Source organism: Desarmillaria tabescens (assembly GCF_030435595.1).
Source record: "Desarmillaria tabescens strain CCBAS 213 chromosome Unknown EV420scaffold_2, whole genome shotgun sequence".
NCBI lineage: Eukaryota > Fungi > Basidiomycota > Agaricomycetes > Agaricales > Physalacriaceae > Desarmillaria > Desarmillaria tabescens.
In genome coordinates this window covers 272820-297859 of record NW_026848301.1, presented here as the reverse complement: position 1 = coordinate 297859, position 25040 = coordinate 272820, and the positions used below count along the sequence as shown (strand labels likewise).

The following is a 25040-nucleotide window of genomic DNA, read 5'->3' as shown; positions in this document are numbered from 1 at the left end:
CCCTATCCCTCCATGGCAGTTGGTGCCGGGAGCGGGGAATAACCCTTGGAACGACATGAAACCGAAGCTAATCATGCAGCCAGAATACTTTATCGGGGAATCATCGGATATCACCTGCTATCTTCATCACTGCGAGCTGTATTTCCAGGTATTCCCAATGTATTATACCCTTAACGAAGCTGGACAGAACCCCTATCGAATCACCTTCGCACAGTCCTACCTGCAAGGGAAGGCACAGAAATGGTGGAACGACCAGTACTACTGATACCAGGATGAACGAGGGCACTGGAAGTTGCCGTCGTGGCAGGAGTTTACCGAGGATCTCACAACGAGATTCTGAGAAGTAGTGGAGATAGCGATCTGGAAGCAGGAGTGGAGGAAACTCCGACAAGCCGACTTCAAAATGGCCATCGAATTCTTCGCGAAGTTCGAAGAACTGGCCCACAAGTGCAAGGAGTTTGGAGACAAGAAGCAGATGTTCGAAGCCATTGAAGCTGCCGTACGACCAACGGTTCGAAACACCATCATGCATGGGGACAACATGCATCCCACCATGTATGCTGAATGGAAGTGGTGGATCGAGAGGATCGACGCCAACTACCGGTACAGCCTTGCCCAACAACAGGGCAGTAAGACCTCCTTGAACCAAAATACTGGTTCGGGTTGAGGCAACCAAAACACCTCCGGAAAAGCCAGCAGCTCTGGGAATTCCGGAGATAAGAAGGACACCATGGGGGTGACATATGGTGGAGCAGGACAGCCAATGGAACTCGACAAACTGTGAAGCGAGAAGCAGTGCTTCAAGTGCGGCAATACCGGGTGGAGCCAGGACCACAAGTGTCCCACTGACAGGACCAAGTGGATCCCTGTTAAACTCCCACCGCACAAGAAGATCCCTGCTCAACGACTATGCCAGCTACTCGCCGAGGCAGAGAAGGAAGAATTAGGAAAGGACATGAAAGTGGAGGAGGTCAAGGACGATAAGTCGTCAAAAGATGAGCCGGCGTCGAAATAAGCGATTTGATGACATCGGCAAAGGACTTAATTTCATCTGGTATGCGCTTCCCTGCTAGTCGGGCTCATTCTGTATATGTAGGTACTCCTTATGAACAATATACCAACTTTTTCGCCACGTTACCAGTAGAAGAAATTAAGGAAAAGGAATCGCAAAATGCAGATGGCATAAGAGGGGATTTCTGCCACTTGACGCGGTCTGCGCCTAGTAATGAACCCTGAGGGGCTGTCCCACTCCAGGAACCCCTGCTTGACAGTATGGGGAAAGTTCTGGCAGTACTGGAGAGGCCCTCATGTCAAGTCCAGGCTGAGGCCAGACGTGGTCACAGCCGCCCCGGACGGGAGAAATGGTCGACAACCTCGGCTGGTGGGCCTACCCCAATTGTTCCTCCAGTCAGCGATGGAAAAGCAGCTGAGGCTGGGAACCGAGAGGACCACCCTCACTCAGTAGTAACCGACAATGCGGTCGCAAACGGTGAGGACCCTCAAGGGGAGCCAATATGTGTGCGTCTGCGAATGGTTACCATGAGTACCTCCGGGTCTTCAGGAGTTAAGAGGAACCAAACCGTGGAGGTTACAATGCCAAGCACAAGCGCCCTTGGCCAGGGCCGAACACAGGGCAGCGAGCCCTCCTCCATCCCCTCGTTGAACAGCGACCAAATGCCGCCTAAGGGCCCTCTTTGGCCTGGTGACCAGATGCCACCATGAGGACAAGAAGGTAAACATTCTAGAGTGACAATCGAGGAGGTTCCAGATGAAGAAGTGTACTTACAGTCTGACATTCCGGTCACACCACCCAAGGGGAAGTCTTTCGTGACCCCCGAGCCAGAATTAGCGCCCGAGGCTCGACGAGCGGTTATTGACATGTACTATGAGCCTTTCGGTATACACTGGACTCGACGTGCACTCTGTCTCACCTCTGACAAATTGGCGGCCTGTGCCATGTTGAACAACTGGGTACACCCCTGTCAAAAAGGGGAGGTAACCCCAGAACTATGCGACACCCTCAAGGAACAGCCCAAGACCGCTGCTGAGGCAAGGGACAGATGAGAATGGATGGAGGACTTGAAGAAGCCACCTATGTATATACAAGGGAGGAAGGGGTGGAATGTATCCATCAACGTACAGCTAGAAACCATGGACACCAGGGACATTTACACCCTAAAAGCATTAGTGGATAGCGGGGCGATGGGAAGTTCTATCGACTGAGGATGGGTAACCAAAAACAGCATCAACCTTAAAAAGGTGGCCCATCCCATTCCAGTCTACAATGCCGATGGCACAAGGAATAAAGGGGGAGATATTATGGAGTATGCTGAAGTCCGGCTACGCATCAGGGATCATACCGAGCAAATCGAATTAGCCATGGTGGACCTAGGTACCACACCCCTGTTTCTCGGGCATGACTGGTTGCAGAGGCATAATCCCTTGATTGACTGGAATACCGGAGCAGTGACATTAGCCTGTTGCACCTGTAGGAAGGTTCCCTTCTCTCTTCCCAATACTGATCCTTCTGCTCGATGGGAGGAATATGAGGAAGGAGACACCATCTTGGTGATAGACTTCGAAGAGGCATTCCATGTACGAGCCATGGGAACCAAAGCCAATGAGTTGGCTGCCCAGGCCCATGCAAAGAAGATGGCCAAGTCCTTTGAGGAGATAGTACCAGAGGAGTATTGAGGATTCAAAGATATATTCGACAAAGAGAACTTCGACGAACTACCGCTGTGGAAACCATGGGATCATGCCATCGAGCTGATTCCCAATGCAAACGCCAACTTGGACTGTAAAGTCTATCCACTCAACCTGATGGAACAAGAAGAGTTGGACAAATTCCTTGATGAGAACTTATCTATGGGGCGCATCCAGGCTTCAAAATCCCCAATGGCATCACCCTTTTTCTTTGTCAAAAAGAAGGATGGGAAACTTTGCCCGGTACAGGATTATCGTAAACTGAATGAGATGACCATCAAAAACTGATACCCACTCCTGCTTATTGGAGAGCTAATGGACAGACTGAAGAAGGCCAAGTACTTCACCAAGCTGGATGTGCGGTGGGGATACAATAACGTCAGGATCAAACAAGGGGATGAGTGGAAGGCCACATTTCGAACCAACCGTGGCCTCTACGAACCTTTGGTAATGTTCTTTGGCCTTACCAACTCCCTGGCCACCTTCCAGTGGATGATGAACGATATATTCAAGGACCTCATCGTGGCCAGAGAGGTGTCCGTGTATTTGGACGACATTCTCATCGCCTCCAAGACCAAGGAGGAACATCGACGTATTGTACGAAAGGTGCTCAAGATTCTTTGAGAAAACAAACTCTTCCTGAAAGCCAAGAAATGCAAATTTGAAGTGGAGGAAACCAAGTACTTGGGGGTGCTCATCAGCGAGGGGAAGATTCGTATGGACCCCGTAAAGATCGCCGGACTTTTGGATTGGCCTGTTCCCTGGAGAAAGCAGGAGTTGCAGTCGTTCCTAGGGTTCTGCAATTTCTATCAGCATTTTATTCGCGATTACAGTAAACACGTCAAGCCTTTAACTTCCTTGACCGGAAAGGTGGAGTGGAAATGGGGACAGGCTCAACAGGGGGCTTTTGAGAAGCTCAAAGAGCTGTTCCGAGAGGATGTAGTACTAGCGATTCCGCTCGATGAAGGGAAGTTCCGAGTAGAAGCCGACTCAAGTGAAGGCGCAGTGGGAGTGGTATTGTCCCAGTGGCAGGATGACAAATGGCGGCCTGTAGCATTCCTTTCCAAGGCCCTATCGATCACTGAGCACAACTATGAGATCTATGACAAGGAGCTCCTGGCCATCATGATCGCCTTAGAGGAGTGGCGCCAATACCTTATGGGAGCGTGGGAGGACTTCGAGATCTGGACTGATCATTCCAACCTCCAATACTTCTGCAAGCCCCAAAAGCTTAATCGACAACAAGCTAGGTGGGTAACCGAGCTGGCCGAGTACCAGTTCACCCTACATCACAAACCCGGCACCCAAAACTGCAAGGCAGACCTCCTATCGAGACGAGCAGATCACAATCAAGGAAAGGAGGATAATTGAGATGTAGTGGTGCTAAAAGCGGAGTATTTCCGGGCCCTAATAATGCCCACCATGGAGGAGTTGCATGAGAGGATCAAGCAGAGTACTCATGATCCCCTAAAATGGGACAGAGGAATTTCAGACTCCCTCAACCATGAAAAGGGAGTCACCCACGAAGGAGGATTGCTCTATTACAACAGCTGGATCTACCTACCAATAGACCGTCGTCTCCGAGGAGAAGTCATTGCCCTAAAGCACGACCATGTCATGGCGGGACACCCCGGTATCGAGAAGATGAAGGAGCTTATCCTCCGTGATTACTGGTGGCCACGAATGCGTCGCGACGTGGAGGCCTACATAAAAGGATGCGAAACCTGTCAGCGAACCAAGGCAGACCATAGACCCAAGAAGGCCCCATTACATCCCAATGAGGTCCCCTTGCACCCGTGGACCCACATTTCGGTAGACATGATTACCAAGCTACTGGATTCCAAAGGTTATGACTCCATCCTGGTCATTGTCGATTGCTTTTCGAAGACCATAATCCCTATAGCCTGTACAGAGGAGCTCACCTCCTTGGGCTTTGCTAAAGTTCTAAGAGACTATGTCTATGTGCCCTATGGCATCATGCCTGAGAAAGTCATCTCCGACTGGGGGTTGGTATTCATCTCCAAGTTTATGAAGGAGTTTTACACCCTCATCCACGTTCAAGGAAATCCCTCCACAGTGTATCATCCCCAGACGGATGGCCAAACCGAGTGGGTTAACCAGGAGATCGAAAAATACCTAAAGATGTTCATCGGCCACCAACAGGATGACTGGAGTGAGTGGTTGCCTCTGGCAGCCTTCACCCATAATAACCATCAGCATTCTGCAACTGGATATTCCCCTTACAAAGTGGTGTTCAGAAGGGACGGACAAACACTCCCTGACTCCCAAGGAATGGTCGCGGTTCCTGTGGCTACTAAACTGGTAGAAGAAATGAAAAAAGCCCAGAGCGAGGCCAAGCAGTCCTTAGACAAGGCAGCGGAATCCATGAAGAGGGCATATGACAAGCACAGAGAAGCGGCCGTAGAGTACCGACCAGGTGATAAAGTATGGCTGGACGCAATGAACCTACGATTACCCCACCCAACCTCAAAGCCTGGGGATCAACGTGTCAGACCCTTCGAAATTGTCACTAAAAAGGGAGTCTCCGCCTACGAACTCAAGTTACCGACTGGTTGGAAGGTTCATAATCGTTTCAATGAGGCTCTGCTTACACCATACATACCCCCTGCATTCCCCAATCAACCTAAACCTGAAAGGCCACCCCCAGAACTTATTGAGGAGGAGGAGGAATACGAAATTGAAGAGATAGTGGAACAAAGGGATAAAGCGGTAGGACATGGGCAAAGTCGTCGCACCATCACCAAATATCTTGTCAAATGGAAGGGATACCTGAAGGAGGAAAACTCCTGGGTGAAACGCTCAAATATGGCCAACGCAGAGGAACTAGTCAATGAATATGAGGCCAGAATCCAGCGGATCATGAAGAAGGTCGAACAGGCGGATAATGGATTACCATATACTGACCCACAAGATTCTTATCCCTCATCCGTAACCTCACATTCTGAAGATGTACGAGCACATAATTGGCATCCAGCATTCAACCCAGAACTCGAAGAGAGTTTCCTCCAAGGAAAATGGCCCACAGTTACTACTGACGAGGCGGACAGGATACCTGTGATCGAAGGTGATGAAAAGGTCGAAACAGACGAAGAATCAGACCTCAAAAATCTACAAAGGGTCCACAAAAGATGGGACTCAGACTCTAACCCCGACGATGACTTATCCTTCTACAGTGAATCTGCGGACGACAGGAGCGACACTAGCTCATTCGGGATGAATGAGTCTTAAAGAGGGGGTAATGTTACAGTTTAATCATTTTCTTTTCTTTTCTTACGTGTTTTCGCTTACTCCTATGCATGATTCAAACGGATGAGTTCTCACAGTACTATTTTTAGCTTACGCATCATGTATTTAAGTAGCAGCCTTCGCTGGCCTAAACCCCAGCTATGGCTAAGGTCTAATCTACCCAAATCATACTCCGAGTTTTGTGACTATCTAAGTCCCAGCCCACTCTCTAAATCTACTTTGACCTCTAAGAGTATCGTCCACCGAAGTGCGAGTGGTGATCCTTAGTTGATCTAAGTTGATATTAGTTGGTTGTTGACAACTCCTTACCCATTTACCTGGTTGCCGTCACCCCAGTTCACAGCTGCCGCACCCCAGATGACCGATGACCTGCATGTGCCATCATGCTTCTCTTGATGGCATCACACTTCTTAGTAGTTGGACGGGAGTCGACCATCAGTCGAGGGCAGTCTGCGGGATGCAGCCTATTCAGACGGAGTCCCACGCAGATGCAGGTGATATGTGCTCTTTACTCTCATTCGTCAGGAGTACACTTCTTTTAGTGTCCTCACTCCTCATTCGTTGAAAGACGCACTTCTCATTGCACGTGCCCTTGTAGATACTATTCTTAGTACGAGTCTAACATGTATTTAAGCTAGCCTATGCTGTGGCCTTAGACCCCAGCTTCAGCTAAGGTTATATACTCCTAACTCTTACAAGCTCCTTGCTTTCGCTATAAGTGACACCTAACTTCTCGCAATCTACCAGCGCCTCTCTAACACTGAATCACCAAATGCGAGTGACAGGATAGAGATCAGCCTTGGCTCAGATTAGAGTTAGTGCTTAACAACTACCCGCATACACTCCGAGAGTGGGGAAGGCAGCTGGAGAAGAATTTGACTCAGGAGATGGTTGCGAAGGATTATCCTGGATTAAACGATAAGCAGTCGTATGAATCGTTCAAGCGGAAATGGATGTACCTGTTTGCCTATGCTGGAGCAGGCTTTGCTAAGGGCTACATTACGTGCCATATGCTGACATTCATTCGAGAGGTGAGCCTTTCTTGTGAAGTTAAATTTCACAATGTATTAATTGATCTTTCCCCCCTTAGAATGATGTGCCTGAGATGTGCGACTGAGCACAATTTTGCATTCTGATGGAACTGGTTTTCTTCAGACTTGTGGAGCACTGGGATATTGTTATTCTTGGGTATTTATTGCAACAGTTAGAAGAGTAATGCAACAGTCTATTGTGTAAAATACTCTAATGGTATTGAGATGCTAATAATGTTATCAATAGTCTGCTCGAACCTCCTCCAGATTTTCTTAGTTGATTGATTCGATGGGCATTACTTGTGATCGGGATTCGACCGTTTTGCTTTAAGAATGTATCTGGCTCTGGTCATTTTAGGCTCTGGCTTTGGCTTTCGCAAACCCAATTACTGGCATTGGTGTCTTTACTCTCTTGAATTCCCCTTGATGCCTTCTCCCAGTACATAATGTATTCAGTGAACCAAGTAATGTTGCGAATCACCACTCCATCCCTTCCCATAAGCAATCATCTCGCTCATCCTCTGTACTACCCAATCACACACTGAGAAGATCATCCTTCATGACCAGCACATTGCTCAAGATTGATAGTCAATGTACAGTATGTTATAACTTGTCGAAAACATATACAATGCATAGACCATTAGAACATTATCGACCACCTGGGCGATTATCTTGCACATTTTTTGACTTTGTAACGTGTTCACTGATCTCCTACATCCAAAAGCACACATGCTATTCCTACAATATGTTGCTACATATAAGAATTGTGGAATTGCATACATTACACATCCAAGTTCACATTACCAAGGCTTTCTTGATATCCTCCTCACCCTTTATCATGTCCTGGAGCCAGTTCCACAACTTGACTTTGTCAGCGAAAAATGCCGGTTTCTGTGTATGAAAGGCTGAAAGATTCATACCTTTATGCTTTCTAGTAAAGCTATCCATAGGCATTGGACACAACAGTCTCTGATAGGTACACTCTTCCTTCACTGGAATCACAGTGAAAACCTCGGAAGAACATCCAATGGCATTAATCTGATAATGCTTCCAGTGGATGCTCTCGGTGTGCGCTCCTGGTTTGGATGATTTGACCTGATGCCTTGACCTATCCTCGATCCCCAACTATGACAGCACAGGAAGGTCCTCTTGAGCCGGCATAACAGTCTGTGGTTTCACCAAAATTGGAACCTCTTCAGCACAGTTTTGGATCCGGAAAGCCAGCTGAGACGTCGAGCTATCGTAGAGAGGATTCTGGAGAGAACCATGGTGCATTGCAGTGATCAAGTCCACAGAGTTCATAGAGCAGCAGCTGTACATCAAGAACCAAAGCATCATATGAGGCAGGTATTGGATGACCTTGCTGTCGCCAGCCTCAGTGAAATGAGTGAAATTGACATAGACATCCTTGAATGCTTCGTGGAGAGGGGGGTCCATGTTCATCACTGACAGGCCAGATGCTCAAGATAGAGTCTCACCATTTCTGGTTGAACATGTGGTTGAGAAAGACCAGAACGGGAACTGGATGACCGTGGGCTATCAGATATCCGAGTGGCAATCGGGAGGAAGGGAGGAAGCAGGAAATGGCGCTTTGTTGGGCGAGGATGACGAGGCACTTGCCGACTAGCTGGGGTTGGTTATCCTTGGCAAGGAGACCCTCTGAATCTGTTGTGGATATGTATATCGTGAAGAATGGGAACCTCATTAGCTATCCCAAGATGGTATTGAAGATTTCCAGAGTGCTGGAAGGATGGCTACCGAGTTCGCCTTCCCATGTCAGAGTGTGTGCTTCATTGAGATAGATGATGAATTCCAAGGGCCTGTCATAGCGCCGAGGTATGACTTTCTGACTGAAAATGTTGACGAGGTCTTGTGTGGCTATCTCGAGCTTCCACTTGATTTTTACTGGGGATGGACATGTGAATATAACAGAGATTGTTCACAAATAGTACATACTCTAACCACCTCAGCATAGAAGCCAGAACAAAAAGGATCTACTGTGGTGGCTGTCTCACCTGCTGCAAGGCACTGTTTCCATGCTAGCGCCAGAGCTTCTGGTGTCGGATATGTTTCCTCACAGTCACTCTTCAGAGTCTCTGCGGTATACAAAAACAGAGTAGCCAAGAAAGGGGCATACTTGTACATCAGTTTCAGGTTGTTGACCTGATCCTGGGAGGGAACGAGATAGTTGTTTAGGATGGTATCGCTGGGAGGATAAGCTATGGCCTGGTAAATGAAGTGAGAACAGGAAGGTAAAATCTCCATAAAATCCATCGAGTCTTTCCCATATGTTCATAGGAAAACAGAAGAGGGTCATGTCCACGATGCGCAACTTGCCTGTTCCGGATGATGAATAGATAGAGGCAAAATTGCTGGACATGTATCGATGTTGATGACAGTCATGGATGTACTGCATTAAAAGATCCCTACTGGGACCTTGCCATGGCTCATGGAAAGCTTCAAAGCTTCCTATGTAATAAAGAAGATCCAGCTTGGGTTGATATTTGAAGGTGTGCTGAACATACGGATTACTGTGTGAGAAGTTCAGTCACATTGAGACAATGTCGGAAGGTGATAAGCTTACATTGCTTGGAAGGGATGGGAGAAGCAGGGATGTATGCTGGTGGAAACAGAGGCATGGGACAGTGATATATGTATTTTGGAGAAATAAGTAACTGATAGATTGAGAGTTAAAAGCAGAGTCATAGATAGGAGGCTATGAGTCATCTCAGGACCCTGAATAGGAGAGTCAGAATGGGACGCACTTGTTCGGGCTGCAAGCATTGCACTTCATATTTCGGGTCGGAAATCGTGGTTTCAACTTGATACAGATGTAACTACACCTCTGCATGGAATCCACCCTTTGCCCTTGGATCCATGGCCCAAGTGTCTGACACCTGAGTATGTAGATATGTAATCCTCAATTGCACAGAGGGTTGGCATATTCTGGTGGAAATCAAGGCATAGACGTGAGTTGCACAGCCACACACACACTTCTTTATTTCACTCCCGGCTGCCATGCCCCAAGAAAACAGAAAAAGAGGCAAGAAACACAAAAAGCCTGCCCCAGATGCAGACACAGAGCAACAACAACATAGCGCAGAAATAGAACCAGAGCCTGAAGTCGAAGCTGGACCATCATGGATCATCAGGACCCATGATTATTCCCCAAGAGGTTTCATCAGAAAATTTGCCTTTTTCAGAAATTTGTCCGGACTTTTGTTCCAAGCCGAAATTCAAAATTTGTCCAGACTGACGTGGAAAGCTTGAGATTTTTTCCTTCTTTCGATCCATCTCTGCATAAATTTTCCTTTATTGGACACATTATGTAATTTTTTGCTGCTGGTGGCACCTGGATAGTGTCCAACAATGCCCAAAACCTGACTTTTGTCCAGACAATGAGGAAACCTTGCTCTTTGAGGGGGTCGATTTGTCCAGATTCTGGGGTAACCTCGCCCCCGAGTTTTCGAAAATTTGTCCAGACTTTTGATGAAACCTTTTGGGGGATAATCATGGGTCCTGGATCATCCCAAATCCCCAACAAGAGCAGGAGCAAGACTCGGAAGCACCTTTTGGGTACCTCGACGTGGACGTCAAGGCGTATTTCCGGACTGTGGACGTGCAGATGCGGCAGTGGCAGGATAAGGAGGTGGAGGTGGATGATGAGGGTAAGTGTGCAGTAAGGAAAGGAAAGAGAAAGCTAATTTTTCGTATTTGTTTAGAAAAACACACATTCTTCCTTGCTGCCCTCACCGAGATGACGGGCAAGGAAAAACAACTCGCGACTGACCCAGAGTGTTTGGTGGTTTTGGAGAGGATGGTGCATTCAATGGATGATTTTGCGAGGAGGGTGTTTATGGATAGTTTGACAGGGTCATGAGTGACTTGGTGTTTTGTTTTTATTTCGTGGTTTCGCTGATGAGGTTAGGTATGAAGCACTAGCTCAACATCGGTTCGCATCGCATACCCTTCTCAAGGTTTCTGGGGAGACTGTTTCGAGAGAGGTGAGTTTCATCGAGTCTTGCTGAAAATAATGGCTAATTTATTCTATGTAGATGAAAGGTATACTACCTGAGATACCACAAAGTGACGCAAAAAAGGGACATCTTCCAATGATGACCGAACTCATACTGGATTTATGTGATGTATGTTTCTTATCATGTCCAGACCCAGACCAATCTTACTTACATCTGCATGGACAGGAACTCTTCCCCATCCTGCCTCCACTTCTCCATGATCCTTTTGGCTCACACATCATCTGCACGCTCGCTCTCCTGCTCTCTCCCACATCAAATACACATATGCAGTCCCAAACATCAAAACACAGTAAAAGCTGGAAAGGCAAGCAAGGCGAGATGCAGAGTCTCTTTGCATCAGAAAAAGGGGAGGAGGGGAAGGGGGAGAGGCCAAGGAGCTTTGACAAGGCAGCAAGGAAGATCGTAGGGGTGTTCAGGGAGGGGATGAGTGATAATGAGGTAAGAGCATGTGCAGGGAGTAAGGTCGCATGTCCTGGTCTTGATGTCAGTCATTGCTTCATGTTTCCTGGCATATATTGATATTCATGATAGGTTCTCATCGAAGTCGAAGCCAAGCATGGTATGTCAAACAAAAGCAGCAGTTTGATGGACCGTGTATTGGTTGGGATGGTCAGTCAAACGTGTGAGTACTTTCTATTTCGTATGCATCTAGGGACATACTCATGACCATTAGTGAACTCTTTGATGCCCACCACTGAGTCAGATTACATCCACACCCTCCTCCAAGATGCAACCTTGTCCCACCTACTCGAAACCATCGTCACCCAAGCTCCTCAACCAGTATTTGACGTTCTCTGGGGTACGTACCTCTGCCCAGAGAATGGCAGCATCGAACGGCTCGCCACACATGTGGTCTCCAATTACGTGCTGGCTCGAGCTGTGAGTAGGGCAAATCCCACGCAGCTTGGTGGTTTGGGGACAGGGTGGTGGGGGAGGGCCATAAAGATGGGCAGGATGGGTGTGGTGAAGGCTATGGTGGAGGTTGGGGGAGGTGGGGAGGATGTTTGGAGTGCGTTGAAGGGTGCGTTTGGGTGTGGGGAGCAGGATGAGACAGAGGTGTTGGTTAGGGCTGTGATGAATCTGAAGACAGTTGAGGTTTGTTTGTTTATTCCTGGCTGGCTGGATTGGACTTAGCTAACATGGAGTGGAATTATTAGGATTACAAGTCTGCAAGTACACCTCCAGAGCCGAATGTCCAAGGAGCATTGTTATTGCAGTCAATGCTTCCTCTCAAGGACCCATACAATGCTGGGATCATCGAGAGGTTAGCTAGCAGTGCTCTCCCTGCTTTTTGACTTGTTAAACTTTTTCTTTTTCAGTATCCTATCTCTCCCCATAACATCACTCATCCCCCTCACCCAGCACCCCATCTCATCCCGCGTCCTCGACATATTCCTCGACTCTCTCACAGTCCCACACAAAGCCAAGCATCGGCTCATCTTAGCATTCCTAGGGCATTTTCATGAATTGGTAGATGACAGGATTGGGAGTCAGGTTGGGGAGAGATGTTGGGGGTGGAGTGATACGTATATGAAGGTATGTTTATGTTTTGTGTATGGGATGTGGGTCTGATGTCCATTGTGGCTGACAGGAAGAAATCACGTGCAGTGTGATGGATTACAAGCAGGGTTTGGCTGCATTGTTTTATGGAAAGTTTTTTGTTAGGGCATTGAATTTGTATGTGTGGAAGAAGAGGCCAGGGGAGTGGAGGGATTTGGTTGGGAAGGCCAAGGCAAGGGAGGAGAAGGAAAAGAAGGCTGAACCTCCTGTGGAAGAGGGCAAGGTAGAGGAGGAGAAAGAGGCAGAGAAACCTAAGCAGAAATGAAAATGGGAGAAGGAGAAGGAGATAGATGAGATTGAGATGATGTTCAAAAAGGTGAGGAAGAAGGGTGCTTTGGAGGGAGACTTGAAGGAGAAGCGAGAAAAGCATGTGGGTGTGTTGGATGATCAAATTATGGAGGCTATTAGGTCTGCTCCTGGGGAGGGTAAGAAGAAGAAGAGGAAGTGGTAGTGGCTCCAAAAAGTAGAGGTACCTTACTATGTTGGTGTTGTTCAAGGATTCGATTCTAATTAATGCATACATGCCATTCTTGCAGTCTTTCCAGATGGTTATGGTTCTGGCATGGCACTTCAGTTTTGATCTAGGATGATCCCAGTATACTACATGGAACCCTGACTCTGCTATCATCAGAGATATCAATCCACATCGTTTCTGGTGACTTTGGACATTCCATTAGGTAGATTGGGTAATATTGATATCACCTGATGTACCAATAATTTGTCATGATTCTAATTGTTCCTCACTGCGTTATTGGTATTCCTCATAGCTGGGGTCAAGAAATATGTCTATACTATATAGTTGATTGAAAAATCAAGTAAGTAGAGAATGCAATAGTAAAAAAAGATAGTATAATAAAAAATTACAGTCTAAATCAAGCCCAAAGTCTCACCCAGACTTTCAGATGTTCACCATGAGCTCTATTATGCCCTTTCAACAACCACCACAAGCTCATCCAACTGCTCTGTCTGGGCTTCAATGTCCATTTCAAGGACTGCACTCTGCCTTGTAGATTCCTGAAAGCTTGAAGTGGAAGGTTGTGAAGGTTGAGATGATTGTGAAGACATTTGGAAACGAAGGGTTGATACTGTTGCACTTTCATCTTGTTCTTCAGTTGGGCGTGTGTGTCCAGCAGCTGCTCTGCCAATAAGAAGTGTGGGTGCAACTCCCTACACAGGGTGTTTGATAAATGATAAAGGAGACCAGGATAGTGAACACACCCTTGCAATGCCAGCTATGACATCAAGATAATACCATCGAAAAGTATTGTTATTGTAGAAAACCAGATATAAGATCAGAGATATTGAATAGAGAGCGGAGGATTCCACTAGCACTTCAATAAAATGGTAATAAACTTTTAGCCAGCTGCCACCTCCATGTCTAACCCTGGTAACAGTCAAAATGCGGAAAATGATGAGCAGTGTGCACCATAATGTTGTTGCCAGGATGAGGGACACATAGGGCATCACAAATACTGAGTTGTATGCATCCAACTTCTCATAATATACCTCAATGATTTTCATCACTAGACATATGTAAAGTTGGATATGTGAAGGAGTAGATGAGATTGGACACTTTACCAGTGGCAGAAATTAGGGAAATGATTGGGAGCAGGACAATAAGTCAGTGTCATCCCCAAACCATCCAATAGCACCAAATCTAAAGTCAAAACAATGGTAAGCTGATGTGGATCACCAGTGAAGTAGCACACACAATATATAAGTCTGTGAGAATGGTACTCATGCAGGCTGCAATACCCTGCTCCAAATTGACTGCTTTGTTCACAGCAATCAACTTTGAGTATACAGTCCAAAAGCTTTGTCCATTTTGGATGAATGCAGAGCATATAAATGACCATTGGACAGCAAAAGAGATAGTAGTCAAAGCATGGAGGAGAATAATAACAATGACTAGGGCTCGGTGGCGAGGTGAACATTTATTGATGACTGTACCACTCATGTTAGTTTGGATGACATGGTAGAAATGCTCCTGGCTCACATATATTCCACAATGTGACAGCAAGAATGCCAGTGTATATGCCTGTCATTATTCAACACCTGCATGTCAAACACTGGATGTTGTTGCCCACCATGCAATAATGCTTGGAGAATTAGGGAGCTCAGCTCAGCATCAAGATAGTGAAATAGAAGAGCTTTGTCTTCATTGGTAAGATCAGGTGGAATATCTGTCTGAGTTGCCATGAGGCCAAGAGAAATGGAGGAGTGGGTTATGAGAATACCAGATATGACCCTCTTGTTATAACAGTGCAGTCACTGGACACACTTATTGGCTGCTTCAAAGATGATCATTGGTGTCAAGTCAGAGTAGTATCCTTGCCTACAGAATCAAGGAAGCCATCTCAGTGAGGTTTCAGCGCAGCTGTCAGATCGAATTTGATCCATCATAGGGTGAAATTTGGTTGCAAGATTGATAGAAGAAAGGTGGGTAAGTGTATGGTAGTGATGCTGATGGCTCCTGAGTCCTAGGAAGGGGATTGGCAAGGGTATTGACATCTGCAAGCTATACCCCAACATGGCCATATATAATGGACAAAATCTTACCCTGGACAGTGGAAATGATTCATCTATCAAAAAAGTAGTGGAGGAGAAATAGTGGGAGTCAGAGTATATGGGACAATTATAGAAATAATTATGGAAACAATTATAGCACCGATGATGAACAGCGATTATGAATCCTCCCCTTTACATTTATTACCTTAATTGGTATACAGTCAGAGCCAGAGTGATTATGATGATGATTACAACTTATAATCAGACTCATAATTGTTGCCATAATCAACCTCATAATCATCAATAATTGGTCACTCTGACTCCCACTAATGCAATACATACCTCATAATGAGCCTGTAACAAGCATGCCGACAGAAATCCGACTTCCACTCAACCCAACAAACCACAGCCCGGAATCCTACAGATTCCAATTCCCAGTTTCTATTTCATATCCCATTCTATATTTAATCTCTCCATTTTAATTTATCAATAGCCTGACATTGCTAAGCACAGCATGTCATCGGACTCCATCAGCTACCGACCGGTAGGCTACAACCACTGACCACCCTAGAATGTAGACCACTCCGAGTAGAAACTAGATCAGACTCCTAACTAGTATATAAACCTTAGAATTACACTGTAGATACTGAGTTTGAATATCAACTTGGTTCAGCCCAATCTCTCTCTCTCTCTCTCTGACTCTAAGTCACTCTTGTCTCCAGTCCATGGAACTCTGATCCGTTGGACTTCTCTCTTACATCACTCTGCAGACTTCCATCCATACTCATCTTAGGGCTTCGGCTCAGGTGTGTCGTTGCTAATAGCTTCACCTATGCTCGACACATCCCACGGCATTCCACTATGTACAATTACTGCCGCAATCCTATTGGCACGATCCTAACAGTATATTTGAACTCAAACCCTTGAGTTGAAATTTCTTCCTAAATCATGTCTTCCACTTTCACCGTTCCTCCAGAAACCAGCTGCAACTCCATGGCCAACAACCGAACCTATACCATGGACAATATTCCTGCCTCCACTTCAAAAGAGGGTCCTCTCCTCTTTGGATTGGATTCCGCTCCTCACCAACAATCCTGTAGGGAAACCTACCTTCACAGTGGCTTCACTGCTCACCAATCTGATGTTAACCAGTCACCTAATCCCTTCATAGCCCAGCAATCGGAATCCAACAGCTGGGGCCAATATTGAAACGAACCTCCACAGAATCCCTCTACGTCCTTGTTCAATGACCTCTGAAGACCTGATGACGATGATGACCAAGGTTTGGAAGATGGGGACTTCCCCCCTCACACACCAGTGAATGGCCAAGAGCACCCATCAGGAAACCCTGGGGGTGGCCCACCCAACCCTGGTGGCCCTGGTGGTCCCAGTGGTCCCAGAGGAGGACCTAACAACAACCCTGGCAACAACCCTAACTTCCCCACCAATGACACTCAGATCCTCATCCAACTCATGAATGTTCTCTGTGGTGTTTCTGATGCGTTCAACGGCAACCAACAACGTACCATGCACACCAAGGTCAAAGAACCAGATACCTTTGATGGTTCGGACTCCCGAAAACTGAAAGCCTTCATCGTCTCCCTCCAGTTGAACTTCAATAACCGTCCTGACACATTCCGATCGGATATGGCAAAAGTCAACTATGCCATCTCCTTCCTTTCTGGTGTTGCACTCAACTGGTTCAAACCAGATATCCTCCATCCTAATCACCACAACCCTTCTGCCTGGGCATACTCATATGCTGCCTTCCTTTTGGAACTCCGAACCAACTTCGGCCCCTTTGATGCCGTCGGAGATGCTAAAGACAAACTCGAAAATCTTCGGATGTGTGACGGAGATCGCATCATGAAGTATATTGTCAAATTCAATCAGTATGCTGCCATTATTGGCTATGGTGATAACTCCCTCCGACATGCCTTCTATCGTGGTCTTTGCTCCTGCATCAAGGATGATATGGCTCACCATGGGAAACCCGATAATCTCTGTGATATGCGGAACCTAGCACAAGAACTTGACGCTCGCTACTGGACTTGGAGAGCTGAAATCTCCTGAGAAAAATGCAGTAATCCATCTTCCTCTTCCAGCAACAGCAACAAGTCAAAGGGTTCTAACTGTTCGTCTTCCTCTCCCTCCAACAACTCTTCCTCTTCCAACCCTAAGCCCTACGCTGACAAGCTAGGCAAAGATGGCCATCTTACTCAAGAAGAAAAGGACTGCCATCGGAAGAACAACCTCTGCATGTTCTGTGGAGGTAAACACAAAACTGAGGAGTGTAACAAGTGCAAAGCCACAGCCTCCACTCAGGGCTGTGCTGCTGCCATGTCTACCACTCCTGAACCCTCTGCCTCTGTTGAGCCGGTTCCATCAGAATCGGAAAACTAGAGAGCAACCCTGTATCCTCCACACTAGGACAGGGTTGCGTTGACTGTCACAGTGCATTGGAGATCGTAACCCTCAATGCTGCCACTCTTTCCAACCACTCCCTAACTGTCCCTCTTTCCTCTGAAGTCAGCTCTGGGTCGGAGTCCGACAGTTCCCCCATTTCTACTATCCTTCGTTTTCTCACACTCATTGATTCTGGCTCTAGCCACTGCTTTGTTGATTCAAAGTACATTGAGGATCACAATCTCACTACCAAATCTATCCCCCCTGTCCAAGTTTGGCTTCTCGATGGCTCCGTCGGATCTCACATCTCCCAATCTATTTCCCTTCCAATCTGTTTCCCTTCCGGAGACACCCTTCCTATTGACTTCTACGTCACTTGTCTAGACTCATCTTGTAACGTCATTCTGGGATACAACTGGCTCTCCTGCTACAATCTATTGATTGACTGGGTAAAGCACAATATCACTTTCCATTCACTATTATCAGTAGTTTCTGCCTCAAGCGCTTCCACGGCTGCTGACACACATGTGCCAGTCTGCTCAGACTCCTTCAGTCCAATCCAACCATCACCCCCTTCCACTCCAAAATCGAGATCCTGACGGGCTCCACCACCTTTTTTTTTTTTTTTTTTTTCCTAAGTATATTGGTTACACATGCGTATGGTCCAATTTAGCTACTTGTGTTACTGTGTGTATGATGTCATCGATTAAGTCAGCTTAACAAGCTGTGCACTTATGTTATGGCACGAAATTATCCCTCGCCCTCGATAACTTGGTGCGACTCGGGCACTGCCACCTTTTCCCACTTTGGGAAATCCTGACCTCTGCCGAGAAATGGCCGCAATCTATCCGTCACCGTCATTTCTTCACCAGACCCTTCTCATGGCCTAGTCCTACTTCCCACCAAACTCCATCAATCCCAGTCCTTCTCCGGTCTCTCTTTCCCAGACCTGCCTTACTCGGCCAAGATCACCAACACAGTGTGATCAATTGATGCGGGGGCGATGTGCCAGGCCGGGGTGTGCTTGGATCACCACTCCATTTTGTTACACCTGGGTCCCAACCAGGCGGCAGCCTTGCGGCATGCGACTCCGTTTCCCTGTCTTATTCGAAAGATCACTGGAAGGGCCTCGAACCGATGCCTAGAATGGCAAGGAGAGATAAGATTTGTCATGTGATTTTAGAGGGGGTAATGTGCGTGACTTGATCATGTTTGGAAAGGGAGGCTGCATTTCACGTGATTCGGATATCGGAAGTGGTAGAACCTGGAAAGTGTCTAGAGTGTTACTTTCTGGGGGGTGGGGGGCTCGAACTCGCGAGTGCGAAAATAAATATTTTCTGTGTGGAACGAGGTACAATCGAACAAGCAGAGGTAACCACTACACCATCTGCCCCCCCCTCCACCACCTTATGAACCTATCTATTCCTATCCTACCATTCCTTCCTTTGGTGCTTCGGCTGCCCCTAAGATATCTATTATTTCGGCTGCCACTTTTGTCTGAGCTTGCGCAGAAGAAGGGGCTCAGCAGTTCACACTGCAGCCTTCTATGCCTAGTGTTAATGGCAAGGCTACCTCTGCGGCTCCCGCTGACTTATCCAATGTCCCACTGGAATACCATGAATTTGCCGATGTATTCAGTGATTCCCTTTCTGAAAAACTCCCCGAACATCGTCCCTATGACCTCAAGATCAACATTGAGGAAGGTTCTACCCCTCCACTCGGCCCCATTTACTCCCTTTCTGAATCCGAACTAAAGGCCTTACACGAGTTTATTGATGATAACATCCATAATGGTTTCATCACTCCTTCCCGCTCTCCGCATGGAGCTCCAGTACTGTTTGTCAAGAAGAAAACTGGTGAACTTAGACTCTGTGTAGATTACCGTGGCCTTAATAAAATCTCTAAAAAAGACCATTACCCTTTGCCCCTCATTTCCGATCTCCTCGACTCCATGTGTTCCGCTCATCTCTACACCAAGCTCAACCTTTGTCATGCCTACCATCTCATCTGCATAGCTGAGGGTGATGAATGGAAAACTGCATTTTGGACCCGCTATGGCTCCTTTGAATGGCGTGTCATGCCCTTCGGACTCACTAATGCTCCCATGGCTTTCCAACGCTTCATCAATGACATCTTTTCTGACATGCTCAATGTATCTGTCATCATATACCTTGATGACATCCTTATCTACTCCGACAATCCTGAGGATCACCGAAAACATATATGTGAAGTCCTTCGCAGACTCAGGGCTAATGGCCTCCACTGCAAGGGTTCCAAATGTGAATTCCATTGGGACTCCATTGAATACCTTGGTTACATCCTCTCACCTGAAGGCTTACGCATGTCCGAAGACAAGGTCAAAGGTATTACTGACTGGCCAGTCCCATGCAAGGTCAAGGATATCCAATCCTTCCTCGGCTTTGCTAATTTCTACCACTGTTTTATTCATGAGTACAGTGAGATCGTCCTGCCCTTAACATGACTCACTCACAAAGGAACTCCATGGAAATTCGACAACAAATGCCTATCCACCTTCAATGAGTTGAAGCAGGCCTTTACTCATGCTCCCATCCTTACCCACTAGCTTCCCGACCATCAACTGGTTGTGGAAACCGACACTTCCGACTATGCCATCGCTGCCATCCTATCCATCTACCTTGATGATGGCAAGATTCACCCAATATCCTTCTTGTCCTGGAGCCTCCATGGTGCTGAACTCAACTATGATATGCACGATAAAGAGCTTCTGGCCATCTTCGAAGCCTTCAAATATTGGCGTCATTATCTTAAAGGCTCCACGGAAGCCATTGACATCGTTACAGACCACAAGAATCTCGAATATTTCTCCACTACCAAGGTCCTTACTCGACGACAAGTGTGCTGGTCTGAATTCCTATCCCAGTTCAACCTTGTAATTCAGTTCCGACCAGGTAAACTTGGTGGGAAACCAGATGCCCTCACTAGACAATGGGACATCTACCCTAAAGAGGGGGATAGTCAATATGCTCAAGTCAACCCTCATAATTTCCAACCTGTTTTCACTCAAGAACAACTCTCCGCTTCACTCCATGCTACATTTCTTGAAGGCCCTGTCTTATGTGCTAGTGCTATAATGGACATCGACAAGCTCCACTATGATATCAAGAATGCACAACTGTCGGACCCCACTGCCATTGAAGGCTTTCGACTCGCATCTTCCCCTTCCAATTTCTCTCAGTGGCCCATGGATGAATCAGGACTACTATGTCTCAACAGTCGCATCTATGTTCTGGACTCCGATGATCTCCATCTTCACGTTCTCCAAAACAATCATGACCACATCTTGGCAGGTCACTTTGGCCAAAATCGGACTCTTGAACTCGTCCGACAGAACTATACCTGGCCACAGATGCGTGAATACGTCTGCCACTACGTTAAATCTTGCACTACCTGTGGATGTAACAAAACACCTAGACACCGCTGATGTGCTCAGTAATGGCGAGTGACAAAAGGCTAGTGAATGGATATGAACACCACAACACCAAAACCCTCTACTACTCTACACTAACCACCAATATTATTGAGTTCGGGTGTTTTGAGTATGATAGAAGCACTCTGCAGACTTCAACAAATCAGGGAAAGGTTGTTTAAAGACATATATTTGGTACTAGTGAGCTACACAAGATGTAATACTCGTGCTAGCGGGGTTTTAAGACACGATTGGATGAATAGTGACTTGGGTTGAGCAACTGCACTCGGTCTAACTCTGATACTTTGAAACTAGTGGCACTCTGGGCCAAATACTGGGTCTCACAAGTGGTCTACACTTGACTAGCAGCACCCTAGGCTTGACTAGTGGCACTCTTGGCCTAAGAACAAATACTTTAACTCTGAGAAAATACTTTAACTAACTTCAAAATGCTCTGAGTCACTCCAAGACAGAATAGTAACTTTAAGACACTTCATTTCGTTCAATACTATAGGTGACTAAGTGACTAGTAGACACTTTGTCGAGGTTAAGCACAAAAGCCTTTAATTGGAGCACTAGAATATGGACTAGTAGGTCACAATTGTGGGGATGGCTTGCCTGGCCTGCGAGGCTGCCCCTCCTACTACTTATATACTACAGAGACAGGTACAGAATAAATATAAATAGATTCTTTAGGGGTAATATTGGTAAGGATATCTTGGCTAGTCACGAATTATGGTGAATAATCACGCAATAGTCGGCCTAGCCTGTTCTTTCTGTCGGATAGCGGGTGAGGGACTCTGCTATTGGGTCGTTTCCTGCACCCTTTGCCCAGTGGTGCTCCACTAGTGACATGGCTATACTAATAGTCGGGTAACCGTGCCTGTAGCAACTGCTCGATCGTGATCGGGGTGCAGCCCAGCTATACTAGTGCCGATCGTATGAGATCTGTATCACACTAGCCAGATCTGGGCTAAGGGTTATGCCTTTACTGGTTCATTTCTAAGTCCTTTCAGAAGTGCTCGTGTGACTAGTCATCCTGACTTAGGTGTTCATGCCCAGATCGGTCCACTAGCGACTGAATAGTCGAGATCTGTGTGGGTTCTTACTTCTTGTTTGGGCGCTAGCAGCTGTATTCTTTACTAGTGACCGTATTTTACTAAGTCATACTAGCTTTGGAGGTGCTAGTCTGGTTGGCTGGTAGGGCTGACCCACTAGTGGTATCATTCCTAAGTCCTGACTCGACTAGTAGCATGCTAACTTGACTATCAGTCCAAAGTCTCAACTATAGCCCTTGATATACGACTAGTATAGGATAGACCTGCAACAGTATTGTTATAAAATCGCAAAATCTAGGTGTGAACGCATAGACGGCATATCACCGATGGCCATTCCGGTGCATCACCCTCATGGAAATCGTCCACAAGGTCGTTGACGTGGCTTCCAAGGAAGTCAACCTTCCTCTCTACGCTTTCCAAGCCCTCCTGGAAGTTGTCCATCTTGTTGCAAAGTTGTTGCAACAAGTACACAACCTCATCGGAGCCCACGGTTTCCAAACCTTCACCTTGTGGAAAAACGCACTTGCTCTTCTTCAATTTGCATTGCTCGCAAGTGCATCCACGTCAGATAAAACACTTCACATTGTCTGCCTTGCAACGACCACAATGCTCTACAAAATGTCAGCATAAACCACGGGACCCAATGGAAGTAACTTACTGTTACCCTTATACTCTTCGTCGTCCGCTTGCATCTCAGGCTCCATCTTCAATTTCTTCAAGGGCCTGCCTAACAGCCCCACAACTTCTTCACCTTCACTTACAACCACTGCACTTGACTTCACCTTCCTCTTCTTTGAAACACCCACAGCTTCCAAATTGTTCACCCTGCCCTTGCCTTTCCTATCCTTCTGCTGCTTCACCAACTTCTTCAACGCTTTCTCCTTTGGATCCTTCTCCCTCTCGTCATCCCCATCCGAACTGCTACCATCTTTATCCTCTGCCTTCTCCTTCTCGGCATCTGCGGCCCTCCAGGCCTCCTCCACAGCCTTGGCCTCATCCTCCAACCTTTTCCTTTCCATAGCAGCTGCCTCTTCCTCCTGTCACTTCTGTTTCATGGCTTCCCATTCCTCCTTCTCCTTCCTCGCCTTAGCCTCGGTGACCTTCTTCTCCTGCAGCAACTTCTTCTCCCACCTCTCTGACTCCATGGCCCGTTTCTTCTCATCCTTCAACTTCTATGCCTTCCAGGCCTCATGGGCCTCCACGGCATCCTCCCTCACCTTCTCCATGGCATCCTGCTCATCATAAAAGGCTTCAAGATCTTCAGGCCGAATGTCTTTGGGCATCGGGGTGGGGTCGTAGGGTTTGGGGGTTACAGAAAGTCAATATTTGATGGCGGACGACATTGAGCAACAACGAGGACAAAACTCAGAAAATAGAGAGGATGGTAGTGGTAGAAAGCTAAGAGATGAAAAGCCACATGACCAACCTGAGAAATTCCATGTGGTCACACTCAGCCATTGGGATCTGTGTCCTTGAGGGCAAGAACGCTAAGAGGGGGATACTGTAACAAGCATGCCGACAGAAATCCGACTTCCACTCAACCCAACAAACCACAGCCTGGAATCCTATGGATTCCAATTCCCAGTTTCTATTTCATATCCCATTCTATATTTAATCTCTCCATTTTAATTTATCAATAGCCTGACATCGCTAAGCACAGCATTTCATCAGACTCCATCGGCTACCGACCGGTAGGCTACAACCACTGACCACCCTAGAATGTAGACCACTCTGAGTAGAAACTAGATCGGACTCCTAACTAGTATATAAACCTTAGAATTACATTGTAGATACTCAGTTCAAATATCAACTTGGTTCAGCCCAATCTCTCTCTCTCTCTCTCTGACTCTAAGTCACTCTTGTCTCCAGTCCATGGAACTCTGATCCGTTGGACTTCTCTCTTACATCACTCTGCAGACTTCCATCTGTACTCATCTTAGGGCTTCAGCTCAGGGGTGACGTTGCTAATAGCTTCACCTATGCCCGACACATCCCGCAGCATTCTGTTAGCGACCGATTACTCAAACAAGATCAAACAACTAAGCGTGACTCGCACTTTGGTCAGGCGCTTTATGTTGCTCGCAGGTTTGCGTGCAGGGAGCTATCGCTTAGTTGAGCGAGAGTGAGTTCAGACTAAGTTATCAGGTGAATAAACTTTAGTTCGAGACTGAGGTTTAAGACCTGCAGTCGAGCTACTTAAATACAGTTTGGGTCGTGCTAAATATACTACAAGTGTCTGCAATGGTGCAGTAAACGTACTGTGCCCTCATGGTTGAATGCGATCAAGTCCGGAGAATTAGCATAGCGAGATTATGAGAGAGTCGATAAGATAAGATAGAGCACAAAATCGTAATATTACCCCCCTGTTAAGGCAGTCGTCCCGACTGCAACGTAGTTTGGTTTTGGGAGATACGCTCCTATGAGCGAGGGTGCGTTTGGTTTTACCAGGTATTCTTGTATTGCCTGTACCAAGGGATGGTCGACTTCAGATGGAGTTACCGATTCTGTTTCTGACCAGGAGTCGGATTCGTCATTTTCCTCCCACCAGTCTGCGGGTGGACGAGTGATGAATGATACTTGTTCGAAGTCCTTGATGGCATCCCTGGCGTTGTCCAAGTCTTGCTCGTCTACCCAGGAATTTTCCTCTCTCAGATATCCCTTCCATTTTATGAGGTATTCGATTCCTGTGCCTCGCCTTCTTCCTCTTCCTCGGGCTCTCTCCCTTCGGTCTACTATTTCTTCTACTTCGTACTGTTCTTGTCCGTCTATAAGGTCTGGCAGTGGAGCTGTGGGCTGCACTTGAATGGGGAACTCCGGTGGATGATATGGAGTAAGAAGGTTTTCATTGAAGCGGTCATAGATTTTCCAGGCGGAAGGAAGGCGCAATTTGTATGCGGAAGCGCCATGCTTGGATATTACTTCGAACGGCCTGACGCGCTTGTCCCCTAGCTTCTTCATTGGTCGAGGAAGGTGTAGGTTCGTGGAGTCCAACCAGACTTTGTCTCCCGGTTGGTACTCT

General features: G+C 46.8%; 3 protein-coding genes across 3 annotated transcripts; 2 read left to right on the top strand and 1 right to left on the bottom strand.

The window, feature by feature from the left end:
* Nucleotides 1-6815: 6815 nt before the first annotated feature.
* EV420DRAFT_427015 (uncharacterized protein) lies at nt 6816-7145 on the top strand. The gene is made up of 2 exons (XM_060482062.1): nt 6816-7004; nt 7064-7145. The coding sequence occupies exons 1-2, from the start codon at nt 6861-6863 to the stop codon at nt 7088-7090; spliced, it is 171 nt and encodes a 56-aa protein (XP_060338039.1). The 5' UTR covers nt 6816-6860; the 3' UTR covers nt 7091-7145.
* A 984-nt stretch (nt 7146-8129) lies between these two features.
* On the bottom strand, nt 8130-9278 carry EV420DRAFT_1473605 (uncharacterized protein; the record flags this gene model as incomplete). The annotated part of the gene is made up of 4 exons (XM_060469158.1): nt 8130-8316; nt 8483-8669; nt 8763-8909; nt 9020-9278. 4 exons carry the CDS (start codon nt 9276-9278, stop codon nt 8130-8132), a joined length of 780 nt encoding a protein of 259 aa, XP_060338038.1.
* Nucleotides 9279-9977: 699 nt separating this feature from the next.
* EV420DRAFT_1501188 (uncharacterized protein) lies at nt 9978-13041 on the top strand. Its single transcript, XM_060471042.1, has 11 exons — nt 9978-10179; nt 10550-10672; nt 10727-10877; nt 10933-11008; nt 11060-11149; nt 11207-11524; nt 11573-11663; nt 11715-12136; nt 12199-12305; nt 12361-12577; nt 12633-13041. Exons 1-11 carry the CDS (start codon nt 10023-10025, stop codon nt 12864-12866), a joined length of 1986 nt encoding a protein of 661 aa, XP_060338037.1. The 5' UTR covers nt 9978-10022; the 3' UTR covers nt 12867-13041.
* Nucleotides 13042-25040: the final 11999 nt, after the last annotated feature.